This window comes from Cygnus atratus, chromosome 2 (genome assembly GCF_013377495.2).
Source record: "Cygnus atratus isolate AKBS03 ecotype Queensland, Australia chromosome 2, CAtr_DNAZoo_HiC_assembly, whole genome shotgun sequence".
Taxonomy (NCBI): Eukaryota; Metazoa; Chordata; class Aves; order Anseriformes; family Anatidae; genus Cygnus; species Cygnus atratus.
Window position 1 is genome coordinate 49758603 of NC_066363.1, and position 26702 is coordinate 49785304.

The 26702-nt window shown below is 38.2% G+C and overlaps 1 protein-coding gene across 1 annotated transcript; it reads left to right on the top strand.

The window, feature by feature from the left end:
- The first annotated feature begins 115 nt into the window (after positions 1-115).
- Positions 116-25975, top strand: GPLD1 (glycosylphosphatidylinositol specific phospholipase D1). Its single transcript, XM_035549612.1, has 25 exons — positions 116-288; positions 3153-3208; positions 3899-3977; positions 8017-8114; positions 9329-9439; positions 9695-9743; positions 10255-10309; positions 11350-11457; positions 12134-12161; positions 12270-12409; positions 13427-13492; positions 15210-15330; positions 15847-15986; positions 17093-17279; positions 18250-18360; positions 19290-19364; positions 19742-19898; positions 22380-22521; positions 23016-23115; positions 23211-23304; positions 23884-24060; positions 24361-24521; positions 24775-24801; positions 24888-24938; positions 25898-25975. Exons 1-25 carry the CDS (start codon positions 192-194, stop codon positions 25973-25975), a joined length of 2508 nt encoding a protein of 835 aa, XP_035405505.1. The 5' UTR covers positions 116-191.
- Positions 25976-26702: the final 727 nt, after the last annotated feature.

Below are 26702 nucleotides of genomic sequence, written 5' to 3' on the forward strand. Positions count from 1 at the left end.
TCCATGTTTTTTTATATAAATTATTTGAAGTAAGATATAAAATGGCCTTCCCACTACTGCAGTAGTTTACTTGCTGTGTCAGCAACGTGTCTGAAAGACCAGGCATGTGCCATAACCTCTATTTCAAAGGTCACAGTGCTACTGCTCCAGGCGTCCAAAAAACCACAAGCCTGAGCCAGCGTATCAGCATCATGGCTGGTCTGAAGATTTGGTCTGTTTTGATGGTTATACTGTACAGTTTCTGTCAAAGATGTATTTCAAGTGGAATCTCAACGCATGTTGAAATAGGTAAGACACGTTCAGAATGAATTTTCCTGTGTTTTGAATTGCTTGGGAAGAAAAGTAAACTCAGGTTTGTCTGGAAAGTAATGGTAGGGAATAATGTGAAAGTAATGAGCATTCCACATCATTTTCTTTATATATTTATGTACATGGCATGAATGAGTAGTTTGTTTTTGGTGTTTGAATCTCAACTGTACTGTTTTTGCAAGCAGAGTGCTTGAATCAGTTTGGTTGCGTATTTTTCTGTCTTCTAAAACACAGACATTATGTAACTGGAATGTTTGTGTCTCTTAAGTCTTACACAAATGTTTTTTTTGTCTGGAGAAATAAGAGAAATATTTATCTTTGTTAATTAAAGGATTTTTGTATTTAAATATAAACTAGAGAATAACACAAATCATTTTTGGTTGCCCTGTTTTCAAATAACTATATATGAATTTTGCTGTACCTGCATAAAATAAATAAAATACTATAATGCATTTGTGTCTGTGACTAATGTCATGAAAATTTTGTTCTATGTCTCTTTCTGGTAGGTTGCTATCATGTAGCCTAAACATCCTAGCTTTGTAGAAAAATTGAGAGAACTGAGTGAACGTCAAAGTGGGGAAATGTTTTTGTTTTGAATTTCTTATTTGCACGCATGTGTTATTTTTAAAATCTGGTTTCTGCAGTAATTCTTGAGAAAACATTCATAGGTAGCTGGAGGTTATTTTCAAATGTTTACTTGTAGTAGATTTTAATTGATGGATTTACTTGGTCATTCTTCAGTTTCTGACTCTAAATCCATTGCTCAAAACAGATAGAATGTAGAACATATAATACTGTATGTATTCAGGTAATCTCAGACTTTAATTACTGAATACATGCAAATTTGAACAAGTTAAAAGCTGTAACCCAGAATTCATGGCATTTGTTTCAAACCAAGAGTATGCTCAGTGTACTGAGTCCTGTACCTTTGGTCAGTGTCCTACAAACATTTGCTTTTCCTAATGATATGTCAAGAAGCACATAGTAACCAGTAAGAGAAGTCACACTGCCTGAAGTTAGGCAAACGCATACATCTTTGTAAGCCTTGAGCCCTAATTACTGAACGTGAGCTTCTGAAAACTTGAAATGACATATTTGATAGAATACAGGGTGTTTTCAAGAAATCTACAAAGAGAAACAAGATCTTACAGATCTGCCCCAAAGCAGTCATTTTAATCTAATCAAGGAAGCATATTACAGAAAAAATGATTTTATATAATTTGAAGATCTTGGTTGTCTGAGAAATCATGTGTATACTTAACTGTTGCGTCAGCGTTTACAGCAAATATTGTCCATTTGTCTGAAAATGACATTAAAATGGGCTCAGTTCTGATATTGCTAAAAACTGCACTTTTATTACTGTACAAATAAAATTTCACAATGATAAGATAAAGGAAGTTATTGCCAAATCCAAGTACTGAATATTCCAGAAAAAATAAAATCAGAAGAGAATTCTTATGACTCAAAACTAGCACCAAAGTCTCTCCTGGACACACTCCTGAAAGTACTTTAAAATGGTGAAAAGTTCTGCCTGTTCAAAATGTTGATCATGTGCGATGTGCTCAGCAGTGCTGTGTCCTACTTGCCAAGGCCTCGTTCTCGGAGGCAGGTTTGAGCAAACGGGCTTTTCTTCCATGCACAACAACAGGGTTGTGTGGGGCTGTAAAGATCCCTCCACAAAGTTCATTGTAGAGGTGAGCTGGTGGGATCTGGGCCATCCGACTAACAAGAGAAGTCAGGGATGGTAGGAGAAAGGAGGGGAAAAAAAACAGCTGCAAAACTGAGATTTTTATTATTATTATTATTTATTTATTTATTTATTTTTATTTATTTTTATTTTGGCTTGTTGCAGGAACAACAAGCTTGTTGCTTGGTCCTTAAGTATCTCTTAACCTATTCGCTTAAGGATGGTTTGAAACAGCAGTGTGTAAGATTCAAATAATTTGAACATTTGGTTTTGTCCATATCTTATTCGAGAATGAGAGTGGATTTTTCGGCGGTTTAATTATTTTGGTAAGGATCACCTTAAATTCAGCATATTCTAGGTCGTATTGAGAGGGAAATCAGTCTTAGTTTGTAAGTAGTTCAAGTGAGGAACAAACCTTGAGTGGGGGAAGGTAAAGAAGATAACCCATGCATGTAGTTTCAACTGAGTAATTTTAGAGGCAATGTTGGGTGTTTTTAGGAAAGCGCTAATTGATTGTCCCTGGCATTTAACATTAATTAGAACAAAATTTCATTAAAGAAAAGTGATAAATTTGTTTCATTCTTTTATTTTTCTTGCTTAATAAACAGTTTGGCAGTAAGAATGTCTACCTATTCAGTGAATAAATAGCATTATTTACTTTGCTGGCTCTAGATTTTGGTTGTTTTTCATACATGTTAAAAATTAATCAAACTAGTAAGCATGTTGATTCCTGAGGACAGTGAAACTTAAACACAATTCATGTGGGTCCTTTACAGCTAGAAAGTTATGATACATATTCCATGTGTATCCATGTGTATTCCATGTTCCACTGTCAGTAGCTCGATTCGGGACATAAAGAGTTCCTTTTTACTTGCTGTCAGACATTTTCATCTTTGTTGCTCATCTTGAGAGCTGGGGTGAGGGAGAGTCTGATGAGACCTCTGTGTTCAGATGTGCCACAGAAACAGCATTTCTGTATTCAGTCCCTAGACCATCTCACATGCACAGATTTTTTGGAGAAGTAATACTTCCTATGCCTGTGCCAGTTGGCATAGGTATGATAATGCAGTATAATCTATTTTTGATAATGCATCTAACAAACCATTGGCCTGGTTACAATATGTCTCAATCAATACTTCAATATGTTGTTTTTCAGCACATAGAGCTCTGGAATTTTTCATTTCGCATGAAGGGAATGTTAATTACAGACAGGTAGGAAGCATATTATTGCTTAACTGTCTACGCCTTTCTTCTGAGTCTTTTTTTGTCTTCTTACATTTCTTTATTATAAGTTCTGAGTAATATGTGTGTAACTACTGTGCCTAAACTGTATTTTTAACTTTATTGTTGAAAAATCCACCAGAGCACTTTAAACATGTCAACAGTTTTCATAAACACATAACAAAACACATATGTTTTGTGTTTAAAACACATTTAATGTTCTCTAGGACAATGTAAAGAAGACCAATTTATATAACTTGGTATTTTATGAAAGTAGGAGATCACTCAAGGGAAGTATTGACATCGTCTCCTGTAGACAGCTATGGCGTGGTTCAGAGGATGGAAGTTAGAAGCTCAGGCTTTGTGTCTAGCCAAGAGGAGGAGGGCGCCTTCAGAAGGTGACCAGCAGTACCCAAGTTATATCATCATATAAGTACTTTCCTAAATGGCCTTTGAAGTTACAGTGTGTACTGATTAGTTTGGTTTCACTTAGAAGGATTGAGGGTGGGGTGGGAGTAGGGGTGAGGATGATGATGACACTGAAATGATGTATTTTACCAAGATAATAGCTGTGTCTTGCTGGCAGTATTTAAAGTTTATCTTTGACATTGGCAATATACTGTGGTTTTGTGCTATGTAATAGCTTTCTGATTCCTTTTCCCACCCCTATCCTTTTCCCAGTTGTTACTAAACCACCAAGATGCATTTCAGGCTGGAAGCATTTATCCTGATGCCTTTTATCCTTCAATCTGCAAAAATGGTAAGAAAAGATTTTTGAGTCCAATATTGTAACAACTGTATCGTTATGTGAAAGTGCTACAGAATTTAGTAGGGTCAAAAATAGTTGTGTTGTAAAAAATGAAGTATGGCCAAAAACATCCTGCAAAAACATCCACCATTTTTGTTAGTATTTTGAGCCTGTTAGTAGAACTTTATAACAATACATTTGAAAACATTTTTCAGAAAATAACTTCTGGGTAAATTTAACTGTTTAATATGTACAGCAATATGATAGAAGGATGCTGTTTGACTGAAATAGGTTAGATTACTGAGTACTGACCTGGGGAGGAATTGAGAGGATAAAAAATCTTTCTTCTAAGTCATAGGAAAAGTGTAGAGCTAACTTCTATATTAGGAAATATTAACTTCTGCCAGATCAGTCACAAAGATGACAGGAGAATGAAAAAAATAGTGCGTGACTTGCTCCTAAAGAAAAAAGAAAGTGACAGTAATGTGTTGTGATCTTTTGACAAGAGGCAATGTACCAAGCTGCACCAGGAAAGGTTTTGTCTTGATATTAGAAAGAAATTTTTTACAATGGGAACAGTCAATTGCTGGAACAACTTCCCTAGGGATATGGCAGAATTCCCATCGCTGGAGATTTTCGTGATGCAATTGGGCAGTGTGCCAATTAATTTCACCTTTTCCCAAAAAGTTTCGACCTGATGGCCTTTTGAGGTTCCTTCCAACATGGGCTGTTCTATGATTCTGTGATTCTGTCAGGTTAAAGTCTTTCTGTTTCTAGACTGCATACTGTCTTTTGCCTTTTACTGGTCCCTATTTGAAATCAGTGTCAGGCTTAGTTTTCATGCTTGCAGATCTAAAGACTGCACTACAAAATTAGCCTCCTGTTGCTGTAAAGAGTATGTCTAGACTTGCAGCTAGTCCTGATTTTTCCTGATTTTTCAATTCTAATACGTCAGCTCGTGCTCATAATCAGCTTCTCCAGCAACATCAGAATTATAAATCAGCCAGATAGGTCTTGGTACAGGATACTTGCTACCAAAATGTTAAATCTGGACAGTGAGAAATTGGCAAATGGGGCAAAGACCGTCTGTCCTCCCATAAACAAGCTATCAGGATATGTATGCAGACACCAGAAACAAGGCAGTGATACATAGCTTGCGTGAGGTTATCTGGCCAATTGATTGTTGAGGGTAGGTGGTTTATTTTAGTAGTTCGTGCAAATTCAGATCCGTTAAATTCAGAGCATTCTTAGGATCTTTTTTTCTGTTTACCTTATCTTTACATGTTTTTCAGCTGATTGCTAGTGGCTCCGTTTATCTCTGTATCTGTTTTTCCTGCCTCAAACTGCAAAATCCTTATTTGTCTTTCCAAGGACAATTTTCCCTCTCTTTTCTCATCTCTTGATCTTCTTGGAGTCTTAAATCATAAAATGGCAGCTAGACTTCTTGTTAACTCTCAGTTATAGGTTGTTGTTGACCCTTAGCTATCCCAGCTACTACTTGGTGTATATTCTGACAGGCAGGTTGCCCCATCCAGCATACTAAAGGGGGATCTTCCCTTTCATAGTGTTCTTTTCACTTTCAGATTGCCCCTCTGCTCTGGCATTTAATACTGGTTCTGTCTCGTGTCACTTAACCAAGTTGCTATTACTGGTCATCTACCTGGCTCTGCTAACATTTTGTCCCAGACTTTAGTCTCCCTTGCCTTGTTTTCAGGACTGATATTTTCCTAGGATTTCCTCAATTTCTACCTTAACTTGGTTATTTCTATCTACCTCTTATTTCCCTTCTGACAGTTTTGATTTCTGCTTATACCAGTTCAGTGACCAGAGCCTCTCTACGGGCAGCCTCCAGTCCATATTGCTTCAGTAAAGTTGGGGTCCATCTTGCCCTGTTTTTTGTTCGGGCCGTGTTTGGACTAAGCAGTCTCCTTAGTCAATGTGGAAGAAATAGGTATCTCTACAGAGCTGACTTGTTTGAACTATGTGCCTCTAGATCAGCATCATAGACATCTAGACTGCCTTTCCAGGCAGGAAACAAACTTGGATGTAGAAGTCTATTCTGTGAATGTTTAATTTTGGTCTAACAAATACTATCCTAAATTCCTTTATGTTATCTAGTTCAGCTACAGTTTAAAATGTCAAGAGGCCAGGAAGTGATTAAATCAACCAAAAGGTCTGCTTTCCCAGTTTTAGCATTTAACATACCCTAATCTTCTGCAGTTTCACAGTTCTGTCTGAACAAACACATTCTGTTCCTCCAAGATGGCCCAAAGAACGTCTCCTTCTACCTTCTTCCCACTACTCATTTATATAATTTAATATTGTGCTGCTTGGTCTTATCACTTCAGTACTACTTTGACCTCCATTTTATATAAGGTACAGAAAAAATTTTAGGCAAGGTCACTGGCAGATCCTACAGAATCTCGTATGTACAAATTCAAGTGAGAGTAATAATTGATGCTTCAAAGGGAGACCTTTGGATTTTTCCTCCTCCTCGCCTTTCTACTACCACACTGAAAACTTGCAAGTTTTCAATTCTGTAAAAAATGATCATGATGACTTAGCCTTCCTCAGCCCTGTGCAAACTGATAATCTGTCCCAAAGGTATTGAGTTAACTGCTATGCTCATCAGCTTTTCTCCATAGAATTTGATGCATTAGTTTACTCAACAGCTTCTCTTTTTGTGCTCTCCACTTGATAGGTGATATTCATTTGTACTCACAGGCACAGAGAAAGGGAGCAGATACAAAATTTCCAGTTCCCTCAAACCAAGATCACATAAGATAAATCTAGCATATCTTTTGAAAATATAAATCATACAAAATATGGCTAATTTGTCTCTTGCCATATAAGCAGATTGCAAAATGTGTCACCTACTGTGGTGATTTTACCCTGCTGGGCAGCTACACCACAACCTCTCTGTGATTCCCCCTCTTCAAAGAAAAAGGGCAAGAAAATATGATGGAAAGGGCTCAAGGGTTGAGATAAGGACAGGGAGATCACTCAACAGTTATCATCACAGGCAAAACAGACTCAGCATAAGGGATATTAATGTAATTTATTGCCTGTCACTAGCAGACTAGAGCAGTGAAGACTAAACACAAACGAAAACACCTTCCCCCCATCCACCCTATTCTACCTCCCCCTAAGCGGTGCAGGGGAACAGGGAATGGGGGCTGTGGTCAGTCCCTTATGCTTCATCTCTGCTGCTCCTTCACAGTCACTCCCTGCCCCTGCTCCACGTGGGGTCCCTCCCACAGGATGCCGTCCTTCCTGAACTGAGCCTGTGTGGGCTGCCCACAGGCAGCAGCTCTTCAAGAATTGCTCCCACATGGCTCCGTACCATAGGGTCCATCCCCCAGGAGCAAACTGCTCCAGCATGGGTCCCCCACGGGCGGCAGCTCCCCCCAGGCCCCCTGCTCCTGCGTGGGCTCCTCTCCACAGGCTGCAGCTCCGGCCCGGGGCCTGCTCCTGCGGGGGCTCTCCATGGGCCGCAGCCTCCTCCAGGCCACATCCACCTGCTCCACCGGGGGCTCCTCCACGGGCTGCAGCGTGGAGATCTGCTCCATGTGGGACCCATGGGCTGCAGGGGGACAGCCTGCTCCACCAGGGGCCTCTCCACAGGCCACAGGGGAACTACTGCTGCGTGCGTGGAGCACCTCCTGCCCTCCTGCTGCACTGACCTTGGGGGCTGTGAGGCTGGTGTTCACTCCTCACTCTCCCAGTTATTGTCACACAGCAGTTTTTTCCCTTTCTTAAATCTGCCCTCACAGAGTCCCAACCAGCGTCGCTCCCTGGCTTGGCCTTGGCCAGCAGCAGGCCCCTTTTGGAGCTGGCTGGAGCTGGCTCTGATCTGCCATGGGGCAGCTGCTGGGCTCTGCTCACAGAGGCCACCCCTGCAGCCCCCTGCTACCAAACCCAGTACACCTGTACAATATGAAATTGAGCAATTTTTTTTTGTGTGTGTGTGTGTGTTGGCTTTTTTAATGGAGAAAACTTTTTTTTTTTTTTTAACAAAATAATAAATATTGATATAATTTTGTTGCAATAGGAATATTCCATGATGTGTCTGAAGACACTCACTGGTCACCATTCCTTAATGCAAGCATTCACTACATCAGGAGGAATTATCCTCAGCCTTGGGAAGAGGTAAGAAAATTTCTTTAACTTTTGAATTTGCTTTCTAGTGAGTTAGTTGCCAGCACTTTTTGCTGCCTTCTTCACTTGTTGTTGCAACTTCATTCTTTGGGAAGTACAGAAAAAATACATAATGTTTTTGAATTAAAATGTCTACTGATACAGGAAAACGTGAAATCCTGTTTCCATACATACATTGTTACAGTTTCCATATATAATCTATTTATCTTCAATGTGTTCTGGTGCTTATGATACAATTCATAGGTCCAAATTTTCAAATGCAGTTGATGGTTTTGGGTCCTTGCATTATTGCCACATCTGATTGAATGTTTGCCATTTGAAAACCAGGCCTGGTTTAGAATTCACGCTTATGAAACCTTGGACTTAGTCCTGATCTGCTCTTGTTTATGGTATATGAGCTACTTAGAAGGAGAGGAAGAACAGATTGTCAGAAGCGAGAATGATTTTAAAGGTCATATTGTTTTCTTTCCCTTATTGGAGAATTTGCCATTCTCTCCGTGCACAGGAAAATCATACTGTTGGAGCAGCATTTGTGAGCATGCACTCCTTAAAATGTAATGAAGTCTTCCTGCCTTTTGGTTGGCCCTTAGTGATACTAAAATGTAAACTATTAACCTTCAGGAAGTATAAATTCATCAAAAACTGTGATTCAATTACAGATTTTTAAAAGGTCTCTGGAACTGATAATGATTTAATGCAGAGAAATCTTTTCTGAGGAAATGAATTTTCTGTGCTTATAAGTTTATTCCAGATAACTTTTCAGTTTGTAGGAATAAAATGAGTATCTTCATATCTGGGCTTTAATCAGGTGCTTTTACAGTGAACAGCACTTGCACAGAATGTCTTTCTCTCCTACATGTGTCTTTGCTCTGTACTCATGGCAGCAGAGGAGGTTCACTCCTTGGAAGTGGAAGTTTGTCTCCAATCCCAAGGAACACATTTAACTTGAGGTAGACAAGTTGTCCTGACATCAGCCATATAATTCTATGTTCTTGGACTGTATATGGTGCATAAAGGTTGTCAAGTCACAAAAAAAGTTCTCCAGTATCAAGAAATGAGTGCTCAATGCTTTGTTGTGCTAATCTGTTGGACTGTAAGAGACTCCATTATATTGTTGTATAATGCACTAACGTAAAATGCTCACCTCTTCTTAAAGACAGGAGTAAAATTATTGATGTTACTACATGTGTATTGTTGTTGTATAGGCTACAGAGAAGCTGGTAGCTTTCCTGTTTGGAATTGCCTCACATATGGTGGCAGATGTTAGCTGGCATAGCCTGGGCATCGACCAAGGATTTCTAAAAGCCATGGGAGAAGTAAGCTTGCATTATTTTATTGATGTGACTGGAATTACTGGAGTTGATAGCCCAGCTTTGGAGTCTGGTGCGGAGAGGAGACAAAAGCTGGAGCCCTGATTAAGGGAAATTTTCAGAGACACGTAATGAATGAAGTAGGCCAGGTTTGGGACCTGCACACTTTAGAGTTGCTTGGACAATTTGATTCTGCTCTCATGTTTGTATGGAAGGATGAGTAAAATGAACAGAAACTTCTTTGTTTTTTTCTTTCTCCAGATTGATTTTCATGGTTCATATTCAGAAGCTCACAGTGTTGGTGATTTTGGTAATGTTTCTGTTCGCTGATCATAGATCCTTCTGTTGGGATAACTAGTCCACTTCAAAACCACAGTGGGTGATTCTGGCTCTTACCCTGTGCAATGGAGGAGCCAAGAATGAGTCATATGGACACTGTATTCTCATTCTGTCCCATAGTTTGTAAAACCCTCCTATCCCTGTCTGTGTGTTCTGTGTTTCAGGAGATGCAACAGGGCATATATACACTTGTACTGAAAGCCAAAAACACAGGGTGAAGGATGCTAAAAGTTAAATGGAGTCACTTCTCTGATTTTAAATTTGACACCTTTTTTCTTATTCTCTGGAAGTACAAAATATACAGTACACTTTCAGGTGAACCATTCATGTATTCCAAATGACAAAGCATTATACGGCTGGATACCATATAAAAATAGATAGCATAGCCACAGATAGATCCATTCATACTGTTATCTATGTCAGATACTCTTGTGTTTGGTTTCTTGACTTTTTATTTTTATTTTTTATTCCTCCATCTGCAGGAGGAGATGTACTAAGTCAGTTTGAGCTGGACTTTAGTTATCTGGCATCAAATTGGTAAGAAAATGAGCTTCAGTAGATGTTAATTTCTTTAATGATTACTTCTACTTATTCTATATTGTCACTGTTTTAATAAAATGCTGTTCTTCTATATCTTTCATTCCAACCCCTTGCAACTGTTGGAATTTTCCTCAATTTGGTATTCTTCATATATGTATTTCCTGTTCCCTGACATAAAAAACTGGGAGTACAGAAGAAAAAATAGTTTTACATGTAGGAACACAGCAAGAAAGATTGATTTTTTTTTATCTCCGAAGGAAGTTATAAGTAATTATAGGTAAAATAATCAATGAAAAAAGTTTGCTGGAATGTCCTAGCAATTATTTAAATAACTCAGTGGTAATATCTCACTTAGATTTCCATTTTAATTTTTGGACATTGAGGATGTTTATGGCTACAGATGCTGAGGAATTCAGACAGGTTTTAAAAGCATAAAAACAAGCAACAGTTTTAGATATAGATGATATTTTTCTTGTATTTTTTAACCAAAATAAAAAAAATATGTGCTTTTTTTTTTTTTCTGCTGACAAAGTAGGTCATTTGAGTCTTGTTTTGTCTAGGTAGGATTGTAGCTCATCTATGTGCAGAAGGCATGGTCAGTTAACTCATCAACTTTATCAACTCTGACACATCTCTGAGAAATGTTAAGATAGGAAGAATCAGCAATATCTGTTTGGCTAGGATTAGATTTGGATGGGAATAGGTTTGGCAACAGAGGAGAGTTGGAGAACATCCACCAAGATTGTGTGATCACCAAGCCAGGAAACCAGTGGAGAGAGTGTGGAAGCTCATGCGCAATAGCCATAGGGGAATGGTTCTACAGGTTTTTGACTGACCCGAATGGCAGGAGAGTGTTCCTACAGAGTGCAACTCTATGTGCAGTCCTGGTCTTTCTGGCATTTTTAAATCTTGATCACCTTATAGAGTCTTTTGAAATACAGAATATTTTAAAGCTGGCTGTTTTTATAGAAGCTGAATTACCTTTTGCCAGGTGATGTGAAAAAAATCTGGTTACAATACCTCAGTCTTGTTTTTAGGTATGTGCCGGTCAAAGACCTAGCCTCTATCTATCAGGAATTTTATGGAAGAGAGATCATAACTGAAGGCACAATTACTGACTGTACTTACCTGCTGTTTCTTGAACTGTAAGTTGGATAGCTTTGCGTGGGTTTTCATAAGTGAAACTTATGTAGGAAAATTATGATAATCCTGTTTTAAATTCTAGCTTAGAAATTTATGCATTGAGGCCAGCAATACAACCTTCCTACTAGACCCCCAAAATCATAAGATACCTGATTTTTTCTAAAGGCTATAATACAAATGTGGACTGCTTAAATGACTGTTAAATTCATCATTACACCATAGCATCTGTGTCTTAGCTATTTAAAACATTTAAATGTTTAACATATTTAGGCCTGTTTATTTAAGAACACCTATGTCTTCAAGTACTCTTGCGTTGTGTCATGTTACCAATATAATTTTCATGTACTGAAGGAGTAGTATACCTACCTAAATTGACAGTTTACCTACACTTTATGTAGTTCCTTTCAAATAATACATGGAGATAAGAACTAATATTTATTTTTTTATATCTGTCGGTGTATGCTTTTGAAGATACTAAACAGCCTAGGTGTATTCTTTATTTCAGTTAATAACTAATAGCCAAGCAGTATTTAAAAACACTGTGAATCCCTCCAAATTGAGAGCTGCATTAAAGTTAAGATTATCGCTTATAGAAACCTTGAAAAGAACCTTTTAAATAATGAAATATCATTAAATGAAACTTGCTTGTTTCTGAAGAATTGTTATTTATTTTCTCAGACATGGAGAAAGACTTGCTGTTGCAAAGGTTGGTTTTCTTTTTTTTTTTTCTTTCTTTTTTCTTTTTTAATAAAAATGAACATACAACATGAAGACAGTGCAATCCATCTTACTTAGTATGTTGCTTGTCTCTTAGCTTTTTCCAAGATATGCTAGTAAATCTCCATTTCTCGTGGAGAAGTTCCATGAGTATTTCCTTGGAGGAGTGGATGACATGGCATTCTGGACAAACAATATTTTTGAGCTGACGAGCCAAATGCTAGAGAATGGAACCAGGTATAATTGTGTTTCCTGCGATATGAAATGTAGTACTCAAGTTCAACACATTTAATTCTGAAGGCAGGTCCTTTCCTGGAATAGGGGATGAACTTTAAATCCTCATGTGGACAAAGGGATTTCTTTGGCTGTCTTTTAACCAGGTGCACAGGAAGACATAGGCCTTGAGTTTGCACTTGTGACATGTTCACATTCCTTTCCCCAGGCAAGGCTCTGGCATGGCCAGCCGATACTTGACAGGGAAAATCTGGGACATTCTTTAAGACATGCCCAAGGAGCATGCTAAAATGCTGCATGGCAGCATAGTTTTTTTTCCTGGACTGGTGATCTGAGCTGTGCCTGCACCCTGTGGCTGCTCTCAACAGCCAGCAAAGATGGCCTGTCCCAAGGGAGGTCAGATACTGCCTTCAGACACTGCAGGCAGATAGGATTAGATGGAGTAGGACTATATGTTCCATTGTTGGATGTTCAGGTTTGCACTCAGAATGTATTTTTTATTGAAGTTCTGGCCCTGTACTGCATTCGTACAAGTGTAACTTCACTGTAAATAACTTTATGAGAGCAATAGTGGGAATTAATCCATACATTTATATGGATAATGTCACCACAGGTATTTTGGGAAATAATGTTTGAAATATGATAAATGCAAAATCTGTTGAGTTCTTTGTTCCAAAATGTCACTTTCATTAGAAGATCATTAGAATTAATTAATTCTATTCTATAAACTCTATTAATAACATTAATAGAATTGTCAGGGCATGCTCAAGGAAGTTTCATCTGAGAGTTATGTAGACACATGCAAGATTCATATAGAACCTAAGAAATTAATCAAGGTTACTAAAATAAATATCAAAGGAGTTTCTAAGGATTATAATGTTGCACTCAATTTGATTACTCAGGGCTTTCTGAGAGAGGTAATGCCTTCTAACAGAGGAATCATTAAGGATAAAAGTTGAATTTTTAGTTCCACTTCCATTGCAAGAAGATCTTCAAAACACACTCTGAATATTTCTTTAGTGGCTGCTTCCTGCCTGAGAATCCTCTGTTTATAAACTGCACAAGGGAGCACAAGGACAGCTACATGTAAGTATAGCTTTGAAGGTTCAAAAACTTACTACTGGTGAAAGGTGAGTTTTCCACTGGATGGTGAGCTGTTGAAAAGTAGAGATCTTCTGATTTTTATTTTTTTTCCTTTTTATGTATGAATTTGAGATTGTCTTAACATGAATAAACAGGCTTCATATAGAGGAACCGTGTAGAACCTGGGATAGACTTTTACCTTCCAGCCAAAGGACAAGAATGCTTATCCAGCACCTGAAGCGCAAAATCTTCACATTTTATTTGGCAATATAGAACTCACCTGTTCAGAGCACAAGGAGTGTATGTATTCCTCTAGCAAACATCTTCCATGACTATTTTCTTCCCTTTGAGAAAGCACCTCTTGTGCTGATACTGGTGAATTTAATTTTCATTGAACTACGACTCCAGAGTTCTGTTAAGCTTGTATTGGGATGCTAGATTGTAATTTGTTTACAAGGATCACTTTCCTCTCCTTGAAGACTACAATGTAAGGAGCATACTTATTTGACAAGTTTTTTTAGTGCATAATAATAAAACCACAGGACTAATCTAAACTCTTTAATTCTGAATTTTGTTTTGGTAATGGAAATCAGAGTTTTCTTAGCTTTCCTGCGATAAGCATTAATGGTTCAATTTACATCTTCTATTTCAGTCAAATTGGGACAGTGGAATCAGTTGGTCAGAGATCCACAGGGAGAGAATGATAGGGAAGGAAATTAAGAACAAAAAGAAGTGATAAAAATCACGTTGTCAAAGGCAGCAGTGCATGCTTGTAAATAGCCATGCTGAGAAAGAGAGGGCATGAAAGTGGAGAGATAACCATTAAAGTATGTCTTTTATTTTATTATAAATATTTTCACTCAAAAAAAGAAAAATAATGCCTATACATACGTGAAAAGAGCAGCAGTGACTGGAGTTCAATTGGTAAAGGGGTTGTGAAATGTAATGTTGTGTGGAGGCCTCATGGGTTGAAAGCTTAATGACCTTTATTCTACTGTTTTCTTATTGTGAGAAATTAGTTTTTAGCTTCAAGTTTTTACTATAGCTGTGAAAAGAGTTATCTGAGTATCTGAAAAGAGTATCTGAGAAGCCTCAGATACTGTGGCTTCAACTAACACTGCTATAAATGAAAATATTTTATACAAACAAAGTGAAGTCAGTAGGGCTGGAAGGACCATAAATTGGAGCAGAATTCTGGTCAGTGGACAGATGGTAATAGTCGTATGTGTTGGGAAAGAATAATTCGAGGGAAATACGGGAAATATCTGAAATGAGTGCAAATGACTGGTAGAATGTTAGTATACCAACAAATTAACTTCTTCTTTTTTGGGGAAAAAATAAAAAGTATTTAATAATTTAAGTGTGTGAAGTCAAGAAACAGCTATATAGCTTGAGAAATTTTGTATTCAGATGGTTAAATTGTTTTTTCTTGCCCATTTTTCAGTGCCTCGAGAATATTACTGATAAGTGGAATGTGCTAAACAAATTACGACAATGAAGTTAAAATATATAAATGTCTGGATACTTAACCAGTATTAGCTACAAATAAAACCCATGACTTTACTTGGGCTTAACTGCTATCTCTTGAGAACTCTCTTTATCAATGGGAGAAATGGCTATCCAATTTCATGCAATATGATTGCTTCTCCTAGCTTTGTCATAACATGTTCATGTCATTAATTCAGTTGCTTTGTTATTACTACCTTCTTTATTTTAACAGAAACAAGCAATCAAAAAATGAACATCACAAGAACACAACCTCTTTGCTTCCAAATACTCTTGAAAAGAAAATAAAGTATACAGAGAGAGGAGTTCACTTTGATATACAATCTTGGGCAACAGTAAGTGAGAAGTGACACGTCAGGTAAAATTCAGCTCTGTATAAAATTGTTATAATTTCTGTCTGAGATGCTGTGTGATGGAGCAAGGTCTCTGAATGTAAACAGAAGCCTCTGATTTCATTTCATGAAAATTCCAGCTGCCATTGTTAATCTGTATATAATATATATAATAAGTATATCATAAATACTAGCTTTTTTACACTTTCCTCATTTTGTTACAGTGCCAAAAATGACAAAATATATCTTTAATATTTATTTTTTATGGAATCATAGTAACTTTTGGGGGCTAAGAAATCCCAGCAAAGAGTAGCAGTGAGTAGTTAGGAATGCTCCATTTAGGACATACAGGTGTTTGTCTCTATCTAAAACGGTGCTTATGACGTGAGTCAGAGTATACTTTGATCAGTGTGATGATTTCCACTGATGGTGACTTGGGTTTTGACGTGGTCTGTACTGTTCTGGAATTTCAGCCTGTGTTTTAAGAATTCTTGTGTTTCTTTATTATTTTTATTTCAGAATTCCCTCCAATACGTAAACCGTGCTTTTGTAAAAAATGTCTGGAGAGTGTTAGCATCTACACATCAAGAATCCTCTAAGTACATCTCCAAGCCAGCAGCTTCATATTTTCTTACTTCACCATATGCTAGACTTGGATGGTTGGTACTTTTTTTCTTCCTCAGACCCCCCTCCTAATTTCTGAAAATGTTGAGTACCAACCAAAATACAGTTTTTTATTCCTTGGATACTCTTTAAAGGTAATACTCCAAATCAGTTGGTAGCACAAATCTGTCAGTGGCTTATGTTGACTAGCCAGAGCTACAAGTTAACAGACAGGACCCTTTTTTCTTCCAGTGTTAGCATAAGCCTCTTTGTGTCAGTACTGAATAAAACTGTAAAGAGCAGAAGTTCCATTCAGATGTCAACTGTAGTCAAATAAGTTCTTTCTTTGAAAGGGTTTTCTTGTCATTTTATTCAGAATGGAAAGAAGCAAAATTAGGACCATCATCAGCTCTAGTTCTGAACAGTATAGGAAGATTTTACTCTTTTTTGGTTATTGGTTGATCATTACACCAAACTAGTTGTCTGTCCTGAATCGTGCCTAACTGAGTGTTTTGGGAACTCTAGAAGATTAGTAAGGAGTTCAAAGATGCCACAGAAAGAGGCACGTTCTCTCTTCTTTCCAGAGAGGTTCTATCTTTACATGCAGCAGAGAAGAGGAATGAAATAAATTTGTTTTTGCTGCTCATCTTGCTCTTTTACTTCTGACTCAAAAATTGAAGACTTCATTCTTGAGGTTACTTCACACCAGCCAAATGAATGGTAGTTACTTATTTTCTCTACACGTTCCCTGTCTAAACTCCACCACATTACTAAGACCCATCTTCCATTTGCTTATCTACTATTACGTCCATTGATTAAATCAGAGGTTCAGTTAAAACGGTAGTTCATTTCACCTTTTGTATTCTGTCAGATGCAAGCAGCCCTTTTTCATGCTTCTTGTTGTGATTGCTCTTAGGTACCTTGTATCAGTAAGTAAAAAAGCAGTCCATACAAATGTGAGGTGCGTTAATGGAAGATTAACCTCTGTTTTTATTTAGTTCAAGAAAAAAAATCAATTATGCAATAGGAAAAATGCTGTGTAGATTCTTACAAAAATATAAGACACATCTCAGTTTACCTGAAAGTAAAAGTATTTATTTTCTGATAATGTAGTGGCAGTCTGGTGGCTAATCCTGATTTTTTTGACTCTCTTGGTGTACAGGGCAATGATTTCAGCTGACCTAAACCAGGATGGATATGAAGATCTGGTGGCTGGAGCACCAGGGTACAGCACACTGGGCCATATTCAGATAGGACGGGTGTACATAGTCTATGGCAATCACTCAGGTTTGCCACCAGAGGACATGGATCTAGATGGGAAAGCAGACGAAGTACTGGAGGGTCATCAGGTGAGGGGTCAAGTCAGATACTTGACACTTTTTTTTGTTTTTGACTGAATGTGGTAAATTCTGGAACAAGAATATATTACGCATTTCAAGAAAAATAACTGTTACTTCAATCACAGGAACAATTAAAGCAATATTGATCTGTAGGTTCAGTTATTTTACTATGCCAGATAAATGGGTTTTAGAACAAAATAGGCCCTTGATTAAGAGTGAGATAGATTCTCTGTGAGTCACAATGTATCTTGTTCAGTTCCCTGCATATAAGCAAATATTGTGAATTTCCTTTTTCATCTAAAACTATTAGTTCAATATAAGTCTCAATTCCTTTGAAGCTGCATTTTTTCAGGAATTGTTAACTTCTCACAAAACCACTGTTTATCTTTAGTAAGACTGTATGATACATAAGAAAATAGAGAAAACTATGATTTGGCAGGCTGGTGACTGGCTTGTAACTGAGAAGCGGGATCAAAGGATCTTTTTGAGTAATAAAGCTGATCCTCTGTTGAAAATAAAGTTATTTGCACAGGAGAGATTAGAAAGAGGTGAGATAAATTTCCTTGTAATCTGTTTCTGTGGTTATAAACTGTGGCGTAATAGCTGATGTCTTCTTACAGTGTTGTAGTGGTTCACAGTTGTAATACTATTAGCAGCAAAGATTGTAAGCATAAAGTCAGTGGTGCACTAGACTCAGAAGAGGAAATACCACAGCAGTCCCTCATTGTATCAGTTAGCTTATATTCTAACACTCCCATAACCTCAAAGAGAACAGCCCACTCCCAACTAGTGTATTGGTATGGTGGTTATTATTTGAGAGAACAGTGATACTAAGAAAATCTTAAGAATTTTTGGGATGGGTTTTTATTATCTCTGTTTCCAGTTTTTTCTTGCACTGTGATTGTAAATGTGCATTATACTTTGATAGTTTTGTCTTTAAAACATGTTATTTTCATGAGATCAATCCCTCTTCTTTTAGCCTTCAGGCAGATTTGGTTCTGCCTTGGCAGTCCTGGACTTTAATGAGGATGGAGTGCTAGATCTGGCAATTGGAGCACCTTCTGTGGGATCTCAGTTTCTCACTTACAAAGTAAGTCATGCACATGCTTTATAGTGAAATGACTGAAAGAATTTCTATTGTGTCTCAAGGTGATATTGTAATATAAACACAAAGGTTTGTAGCCTTTGTGGTACTTTTGAGTAGATCAATGAAAGTTATCCATATCTCCCTTTCAGTGGCCTTTTGGCACAAATCAGATTGCAGTTTTGAAGCACTGATGTGCTGGAAACATAAGGAGCCATTCATGACATCTGAGTGTACCATTTACTTTTTAAAAACAAAGAGTCTGGAAGGGACCTCATGCCAGTGAGCCTTGTCATTCACTGTCACAGGTCAACAGTTGATATCTAAAATGTGATATGGACACAGACACGTGCTAAAGTAATCAAATTAGGGAGTTTTAATGACTTGCAGCCAGATTAGCCCATATAATGGTCCCTTCGTGTTTTCAGCCCACCTGAATTGAGAGGCAAAATACATTACATTAAACCACTTTGATTAAGTTTAAAACTCTTCAGAATTTCAGATACTAACTTAGCTTGCTATTCCTAAGTAGGAATTTAAATGCTTGTATACAGACCCACTAGCATGGAAAATTACATACATCTGTTGTGGCTGGCACTGCCTCTGATTGCATTAAGTAATTGTCAACAAAATTAGAGCCACATGAACATGCATGTAATGAACATAGTATACAGTATACCAACCTTGCTCCTAAACTACAGTATGATGAAAATGTACTTCTCTGTACTTACCTAGTTTGTTGCCTGGTTATAGCAGTGTTAATTACAACATGAATATTTTTAGGTTTGGGGTGGAAAAGACAAATTTATGAGAAGGCTTGAATAGAAAAAATGCAGTTATATTAATAGTCCTTGCAGACTGTTTTGTCTTGTATTTCATACTTGGTGCTGCCTTAGAAATCCTCTCATGTTGTGTTTGCTTTTCCTGCTGTTTAGGGTGCTGTGTACATCTATTTTGGATCTAAGGGAAGAGGCTTGCCATGTCAACCAAATGTTACCATAACTTGTCAGGTACATTGATCAGGCTAAAACAGGGCTACAAAAGCAGGTGAGGTAAAGGGGAAAGGAGCCTGTGAGCTTAAAGACAGAACATTAAAATCAAACTTCTGATTGCAAGAGAATATAGACATGTAATTGGGGATGGTGAAGCAGGTGTTTGCATAGGTTGGTTCTATGTGGGAAAGATATCTGTACATCAGTGCAGGGGAGGGAGCTGGGTGAACAAAAGGATGCACAGCCCTCTGGAAAAAAAAAAAAAAAAAGAATTCATGGAGGGTAATTTGATCAGAAGCAGACAAAGTTAGCCCTTTAGAAGTAAACCCCTCTATTTTGTTACAGAGTTGATGGTTTAAGTTCCATTTCAGTGTTGAACTAACTGTTTGTTACAGTATTCCTACTGTAATCTTGGTTGGTCCCTCCTGGCAGCTGACACTGATGGGGATGGAAATGCTGATCTGGTTGTTGGCTCTCCGTATGCACCTGGTAGTGGGCAGCAGAGAGGATTTGTGGCTGCATTTCACTCTCACTTCAACAGGAGTGACCAAGGTAGTATTTACTGAGTAAATTAATCTTCATACGTTATATGGCTGTTATGTTATATGTTATATGACTCATATGTTATATGACTTAATCATAAGATAATTCAGATTGGTGCATCAGCTACTCCTAGTTTTGGATCATCTGTAAACTTGTTGAGGGTACACCCTGCTCCATGATCCAGATCGTTAATGAAGACATCAAACAGAACTGGACCCAGCATTGACCCCCTGGTTATACCACTAGTTACTGGCCTCCAACTAGACTTTGCACCACTGATTACTACCCCCTGGGCTCAGCCATTCAGCCAGCTTTCAATCTACCTCACTGCCTGCTCATCCAGCCCATACTTCAGCAGCTTCCCTATGAGGATCTTATGGGAGACAGCGTCAGAGGCCTTAGTGAAGGCCAGGTACCCAATATCCACTGCTCTCTCCTCACCCATCAGGCTGGTCATTTCATCATAGAAACTCCTCAAGTTGGTCAGGCATGACTTCCCTTTGGTGAACCCTTGCTGACTATTCCTGACTTTCTTGTCCTTCGTGTGTGTTTGGAAATGTTTTCCAGGTTTAGTTGCTCTATCACCTTCCCAGGGATTAAGATGAGGCTGACTGGTCTGAAGGTTCCTAGGTCCTCCTTGAAGTTAGAAGTGACATTTTCCTCCCTCCAGTCTTTAGCACTTCTCCCAGTCACCGTGATCATTCAGATTATTGAGAACTAATAATTAGGGAATAATTTGAAGATTCCTATTTGAATTATATCTCTTGCATTTATGCTCTTTGGATATATAATTCAAATTTATAGTTCTTTGAATTATATTCAAAGAATGATTCAAAGATTAGTCAGACCTACTTCCCCTGTGATCCCACCTGCTAATTGGTTGAATAAACTGAAGTATGCTTGCCTAAATACCAAGCTCTGCTACCCTCTTAGTTGTTTTCTCACTCCATTCAGGCTCTTGAACTCCCCTGTTTCATGGCCATGACAGCTAAGGCTGCCATTGATTACCAGATCCCCAGCCAGTTCTGCCTTGTTAGTGGAAAGCAGATCAAGCTGTGCATCACCCCTGGTTAGCTTATCCAGTGCCTGTAATGAGAAGTTACTCCTGACACCTCCTAGAAATGATGTCTGTGTGCATCCTGCCATACTTTCAGCACATGTGAGGGAGGATCAAATCTTTCGTAAGAAGTGGAATCTGTTGCAGAGAGAATTCTGTAGTGCCTTTTCAATTTCAGTTCTCTGTCTTGAAAAATTCAACAGTTGTCTCATGTTCTTGAGTGCTTGAGTAGTTCTTCTCACGGAGTTTATTTCAAGAAATGTCACTGAAAGATTAGTCTTTAATTAAATGTCTGGTGATTCAAATGAAGCAAACATAAAAAACTTATCTGTTTCTGAGGAATTTAGTTTGATACCTAACTAATAAAGGTAATCAAAAATGCTGAAGTTCTTTGTGTAGTAAGCATCCACTTTTTCCTATACTACTGTCAGTATCCTATAGTACTCAGTATATGCTGATTGTCTGATTAGTGAAAATTTATGTAGATGTACATCATAGGAAGGCGAATTCTTCCTTCTAGGAGCGCAGTCCTGGATTTTAGTATCTGAGGTGGACAGGCCTGCTAAAGTCACTAGTTTGGCATGTGGATAAAACTACAAACTAGTGAGACAAGTGTAACTGAATGACTATGTGAAAGCAAAGAAGCAGTGGATTCAATTGCCTATTGGTGATACCAAGGAGGACTGAAAGGTCTTCCTTAGAAATTTGCAAATGTACCTTGAGAGATGAACTTTCATTATTGTGTGCTCCTTCATGTGGACAAAGGGGAACACTACAAGGGAATGCAGTTAATGAGTACAGGTGATGGAGATTGTTATGAATGAGGAAGGAAAAGCCACATATAGAGGTAAATGAAGTTAGCAGGGGTGAGGCAGGATATGCAGGCATTTAAAGCTTCATCAGAATCACATAAATGAGTTTTCCAATAACTCCTACTAAATTTTTAGTGTATTCGACTTCATGTAAAATTAGAAACCATAACCAAAATGGATTTTACATTTCAAAACACCACTGACTTTTTTTTTAATAACTAAAACACAAAATGAATGACTTGAATTAAAGCCATAATTATTGATGCTCCCTCCCCATCCTGGAAGAATTATAAATTCTGATAAACAGCTTCAATTTTGCCCCATCCCGAAGAAGGACCTATCAGTTCACGGCAGACTTGACTGATAGCCTTTGTGTGCTTTGTGTAGGCTACTGCAATGCTTTCGAAGCAGGCTGTACTGAGTGAAGGCTTTCACCAGAGAGTACAATTGCAGACTGAATGTTGCTGTGCAGTGAAGTTAGCTGTAACTGGTGCCATATCGTAGGTGTTAGAACTACTTACAGAAACTTCTCATCATAGGGTGAAACACTGGATGATTGCTAATAGAATTTTGTATGACAGGTTACACCAAGATTTAATTAATATTTTTCTGGTCTGTCAGGACTTCTGTCTGTAGAGGATGCCGACTGGATGGTGAAGGGGGAAGAAAACTATGCTTGGTTTGGATTTTCACTTGACAGCTGCCAAGTGGAGAATATAACATTACTGCTGATTGGTAGCCCTACATGGAAGAGCTGTGTTGGGTGTGTTGTAAATGATTGCTTTATTTCTCCTCTATCCTGCCCTACATTGGTAAAGATTTGTACTAGATTAGACTTCCTGCTTTTGAGGAACTTTCCTCTTTGTCCTTAGAATACTTTTATTCATATTTTTACACCTTTACCCTTCCTTGTGTATTTAGAGAGGGGGTCTTTGCTTTTAGAGACACTTAAGAACTTGTGGGGTTTTCTTGGTGGGAGGGGTCACAAAAACACCAAGTAGGAACGCCTAAAATAATCCTACAGATAGCAATGACATTTTCAAAAGCAAGCCAAATGCAAAAATGTATTGGGTGTTAACGAAGTGGATGGACAGACAAAGTTTGTGCCCAAAATGTCTGGTAACTTGTTAAAACAAGCATGGGATTACTAAAATAGATTTATAGGAGGGGAAAATATTCTAAGATGAACAATCATGTCTGAATCTACAGAAAGCTGAATGACATAATATACAAATATATTTTACATTCTAATTCAAGCTGCGATCCCTTCTCATCGGATGTCAGGCAGAGTGTTGGGAAGGTGTATGGATATAACCCACCAAGCACAAAGTACTGGTTTGCAGTAGCTGGAGACAAGGTAGGGCTCCCTATATAGTATAGCCCTTTATATATATTATTTGAAATAAAGCGACATTCTGTGGAAATGACATAAGCATTTTAAAAATTTAACAGGCAATGGGCAGAATGGGTTTGTCTCTGGCCAGTGGCGTGATGTCCGTGACTGGAATCAACAGAAAAGTTTTGGTGGTGGGTGCACCTACTACAGGTATGTCTTTCTGAAATTTGGAAAACATTTCTGCTTTGGGATATTCCTTTCTGTATGACTGGAGAATAGAATCAAAGTTAAAACTTAGAAAAGAGACCTTTTATCTGCCATAGAATTTTAAGATATTTAGAAAATTTAGAAATAATTACTGTACAGGTGACTTGCATTTTTTTTCAGAGACTTCTATACTGTGCCAAATAGCTTCTATTAACAGTGTTTGTTATCTTGCATTATTTATGTAGCAGTGATTTGCTAGTAGACTGCATATTTCTTGGAAGTAAAACATGGTATTTTGTGCTTACTCTGGGAGTAGGCAGTAAGGAAATGCATGTCAAAATGTAGAACTCTAGTATTTGTCCTTTAAAATGAATGCATATTTCCCCTGCTAGTATTGCTAAGAGATTGTTTCTGTGCTAACTAGCATTACTGCCATATAACATTTGATATTTGATTCTTAAATTATACTGTTTGTCCATTTTGTATAATGCCAGTATTACCTGCTTGCAAGGTATTTCAAGTACTAAGCCTGAGTTCTTATGTCTGATGATCAACTCCTGTAACTTTGTTGTTTTTTTCTAGACAGCCTCTCTAGGATTTCATTTATATCCTCCGTGCTGCACCAAGCAGGAGTAGCTCTGGTGTATGATCTGACAGACAGCACCAAGCCTTCTTTGCTCAGCACATTCAGTGGGGACAGGAGGTTTTCTCGCTTTGGAGGAGATATATGCTTAAGTGACCTGGATAATGATGGACTAGGTAAAGCTAGATGGATCTAGATTATCAGAGGTGAAATGTTTTATTCATTGCAACAGGAAGACCGGTCACCTGCATATTCGTACAAGTGCTAAGCCCAGTCTTCTGCCTCAGTTGACTTGCACAAATATTCTACTGTAACTTCCGAGGAGGCATCTATAAAACCCCAAACAATTTAGACAGAAATTGATACATTTTAACTGGAATTTTGGCATGTAGAGGTATACAAATGCCCACTCTCGTGTTTTGGCTTAAGTGTTATTTCACATCTGATGTCCTATATCATCCTTGTACTATTTGCAGATGAAATGATTGTGACATCCCCACTGCGAACTAATGATATCACCACAGTACTGTTCGGTGGGGCAGCTGGCCGTGTTTACATTTACAACGGAAAGCAGGCATCCTCAGGGAACATGACAGGCCACTGCAAATCATGGATATCTCCCTGTCCTGAGGACTGGGTAAGAAATCATAAAAGTGAAATCATGGCCTAAGGTCATATTGACAGGTAAATTAATACCTCCCATGCAGATAACTAGCATGCTGTGCTTGGTTTCATAAAACTGAAGGTTACTTGTGTTTCTGAGCCTGTGTAATTTGGCTCCTCCTGTGTGTTGTCAAGTTTCTTTCTTGTTTAGGATCCAGGGTTATTGCACTGGGCTTTTACTCTCCTAGCGTGGTTCTCTCCACTCACTTTTTTTTTTTTCTCTTCAGGCACAGTATGTGCTGATTTCTCCTGAGGTGAGTAACTAGAAAACAATTTGCTGCAAGAAATGAAAAAAATCCACTTTAAAAACAGCATTATAACAAGCAGCATTATCTTATAGGAACAGTCAAGATTTGGGAGTTCTGTCATCACTGTGAAGTCTGAAAGAAAGGTGAGAAAAATAATTGCTGCTGTTGTTTCATTACATCTTTCTACCTCACTTGCATATACTGGTCAACACCTCACATCTTACTCATTTGCAGAAGTCCGAAGTGCTTTTACATCATGAGTTAAGTTTTCCTTTAAGTCACTCTCTAAGCTGATGATTAAAACCATTTTATAGGTGCATGAACTGTGGAGTTGTCAAAATTTTAGCACCTGAATTGAAAGGGAGTGCTTTGAAATGACCTGAAATCTAACTACTTGGGACTTTCCTGAAAGGCTGCACTGTAAATCTAGCACAGATGCCAGTTGGCTTTACTGTTCAAACCAACCTGTATGCAAATCGGCTGCTGAGCTGTACTGTAAACAAGGCACCCACTTTCTTAGTGCTTGTTCAGCTGAGGGGAGTCCAATGTTCTACTTAGTCTGATGCAACCTGTGTAAGAACACCTCAGCAGTAGGCTGAGGAGATGTGCAACTGGTCTTCAACAAATGGTGTTTGACTTCTTCCTCTTAAATCATACACTGGAGAAACACCTGGAAACGCAAATGCATCTAAACTAGGTTAGGGTGTGTAATCCAACACTCACAACAGACATCACTGATGGCTGTTGTGTGAATGCATGTGAGGAAGTTTTCCAAGCAATTGTGTTCCTTTGCTATGGCACCAATCCAGTCCATACTCCAACTTTATCTGTATTGATCTTGTTCCTGAGAAAGTTTGTGCTGGCAAAACATCCGACTAGTTCTAGCTTTTTCCAGTTCCCCAGGTGGAAGAGGTCTGTTTGCCAAATTGTTTTGTTAGCCACTATTCTGATGAGGTGGGTTGCTCTCCCATTTCTCCTCATCACATTTCTATATGACACTAATGATAAATAGACAAAATCCAGTTTCTATTAGGGAGGCTTAAGGCAATCATGAACTTGTATTTGCATTTTGCTAACCCTTCTCCCATATCCATTTCCACAGAAAGAAGTTGTAGTGGCAGCAGAGAGAAGTTCAGCAAAAGCTCGACTTGGTGGAAGGCTTTTTGTCTACTCACTCTGAACGGTCATGCTAACCTTTAAGACCAGGGCAAAAGTGGTGTTTTAGTGAAGAATCTCTGTAGTATCTGTGATACTTTCCCTTAACCCATACAAACCAACAAGAACACATGACAGCAAACTTCAGTAGATACACAGCCTAGATAGGTAGGGTCCCAGATAGTATCCGGGGAGTGAGGGATGGTCACTGTTTTTAAGTGATGCTGAATTGTTGCAGCTGAATTACTAAAACAAGTTCTTGTTGTGAAGTTAAACAAAAGATCTATTAATCAATGTTTAGCAGCACTCAAGCGCTCTACTACTTAGTACACACCTAATAATTAAACTAGCTTGATGTACTCAAAATGTCACTTAAGCTTGATGTATATAAATATTGAATGCATATAGAAGTGTTGCTTACCTCACTGTAAACATCAAATGCCAGGCAAGGGATCTCTCCAAACCTCTAGCAGTAACTTTGAGAGGCATCCCTGCTGAAGGGGAGATCACTGCTGCAGCCTGCTGCTGTGCAGAGCACAATGGGCTGTAGTGCTTGCAAATATTCATAGCATAAAGTTGTTGACTTTTAGTCAAAATTCTTCCTTACAGTCATGTAATACAGGCAGTTTTTTCTCTTTCATATTTGTAGTTTCTCAACTATACTGGCTCTGCATAGGAATTCAGGTCCTTGACTATACGATTTTACATTTGCATCCAATTAGGCCTGTTCACTAGCCATGCCTGAGCCAGCG

Bases quoted from the DNA above. Each gene is read 5' to 3' on its own strand.
- GPLD1 (XM_035549612.1), top strand. From the start codon at position 192: ATGGCTGGTCTGAAGATTTGGTCTGTTTTGATGGTTATACTGTACAGT. The intron at 12,162-12,269 runs GTTGGTTTTCTT...CTTGTCTCTTAG, and splicing joins AAAGACTTGCTGTTGCAAAG to CTTTTTCCAAGATATGCTAG. The intron at 23,305-23,883 runs GTATGTCTTTCT...GTTTTTTTCTAG, and splicing joins GGTGGGTGCACCTACTACAG to ACAGCCTCTCTAGGATTTCA.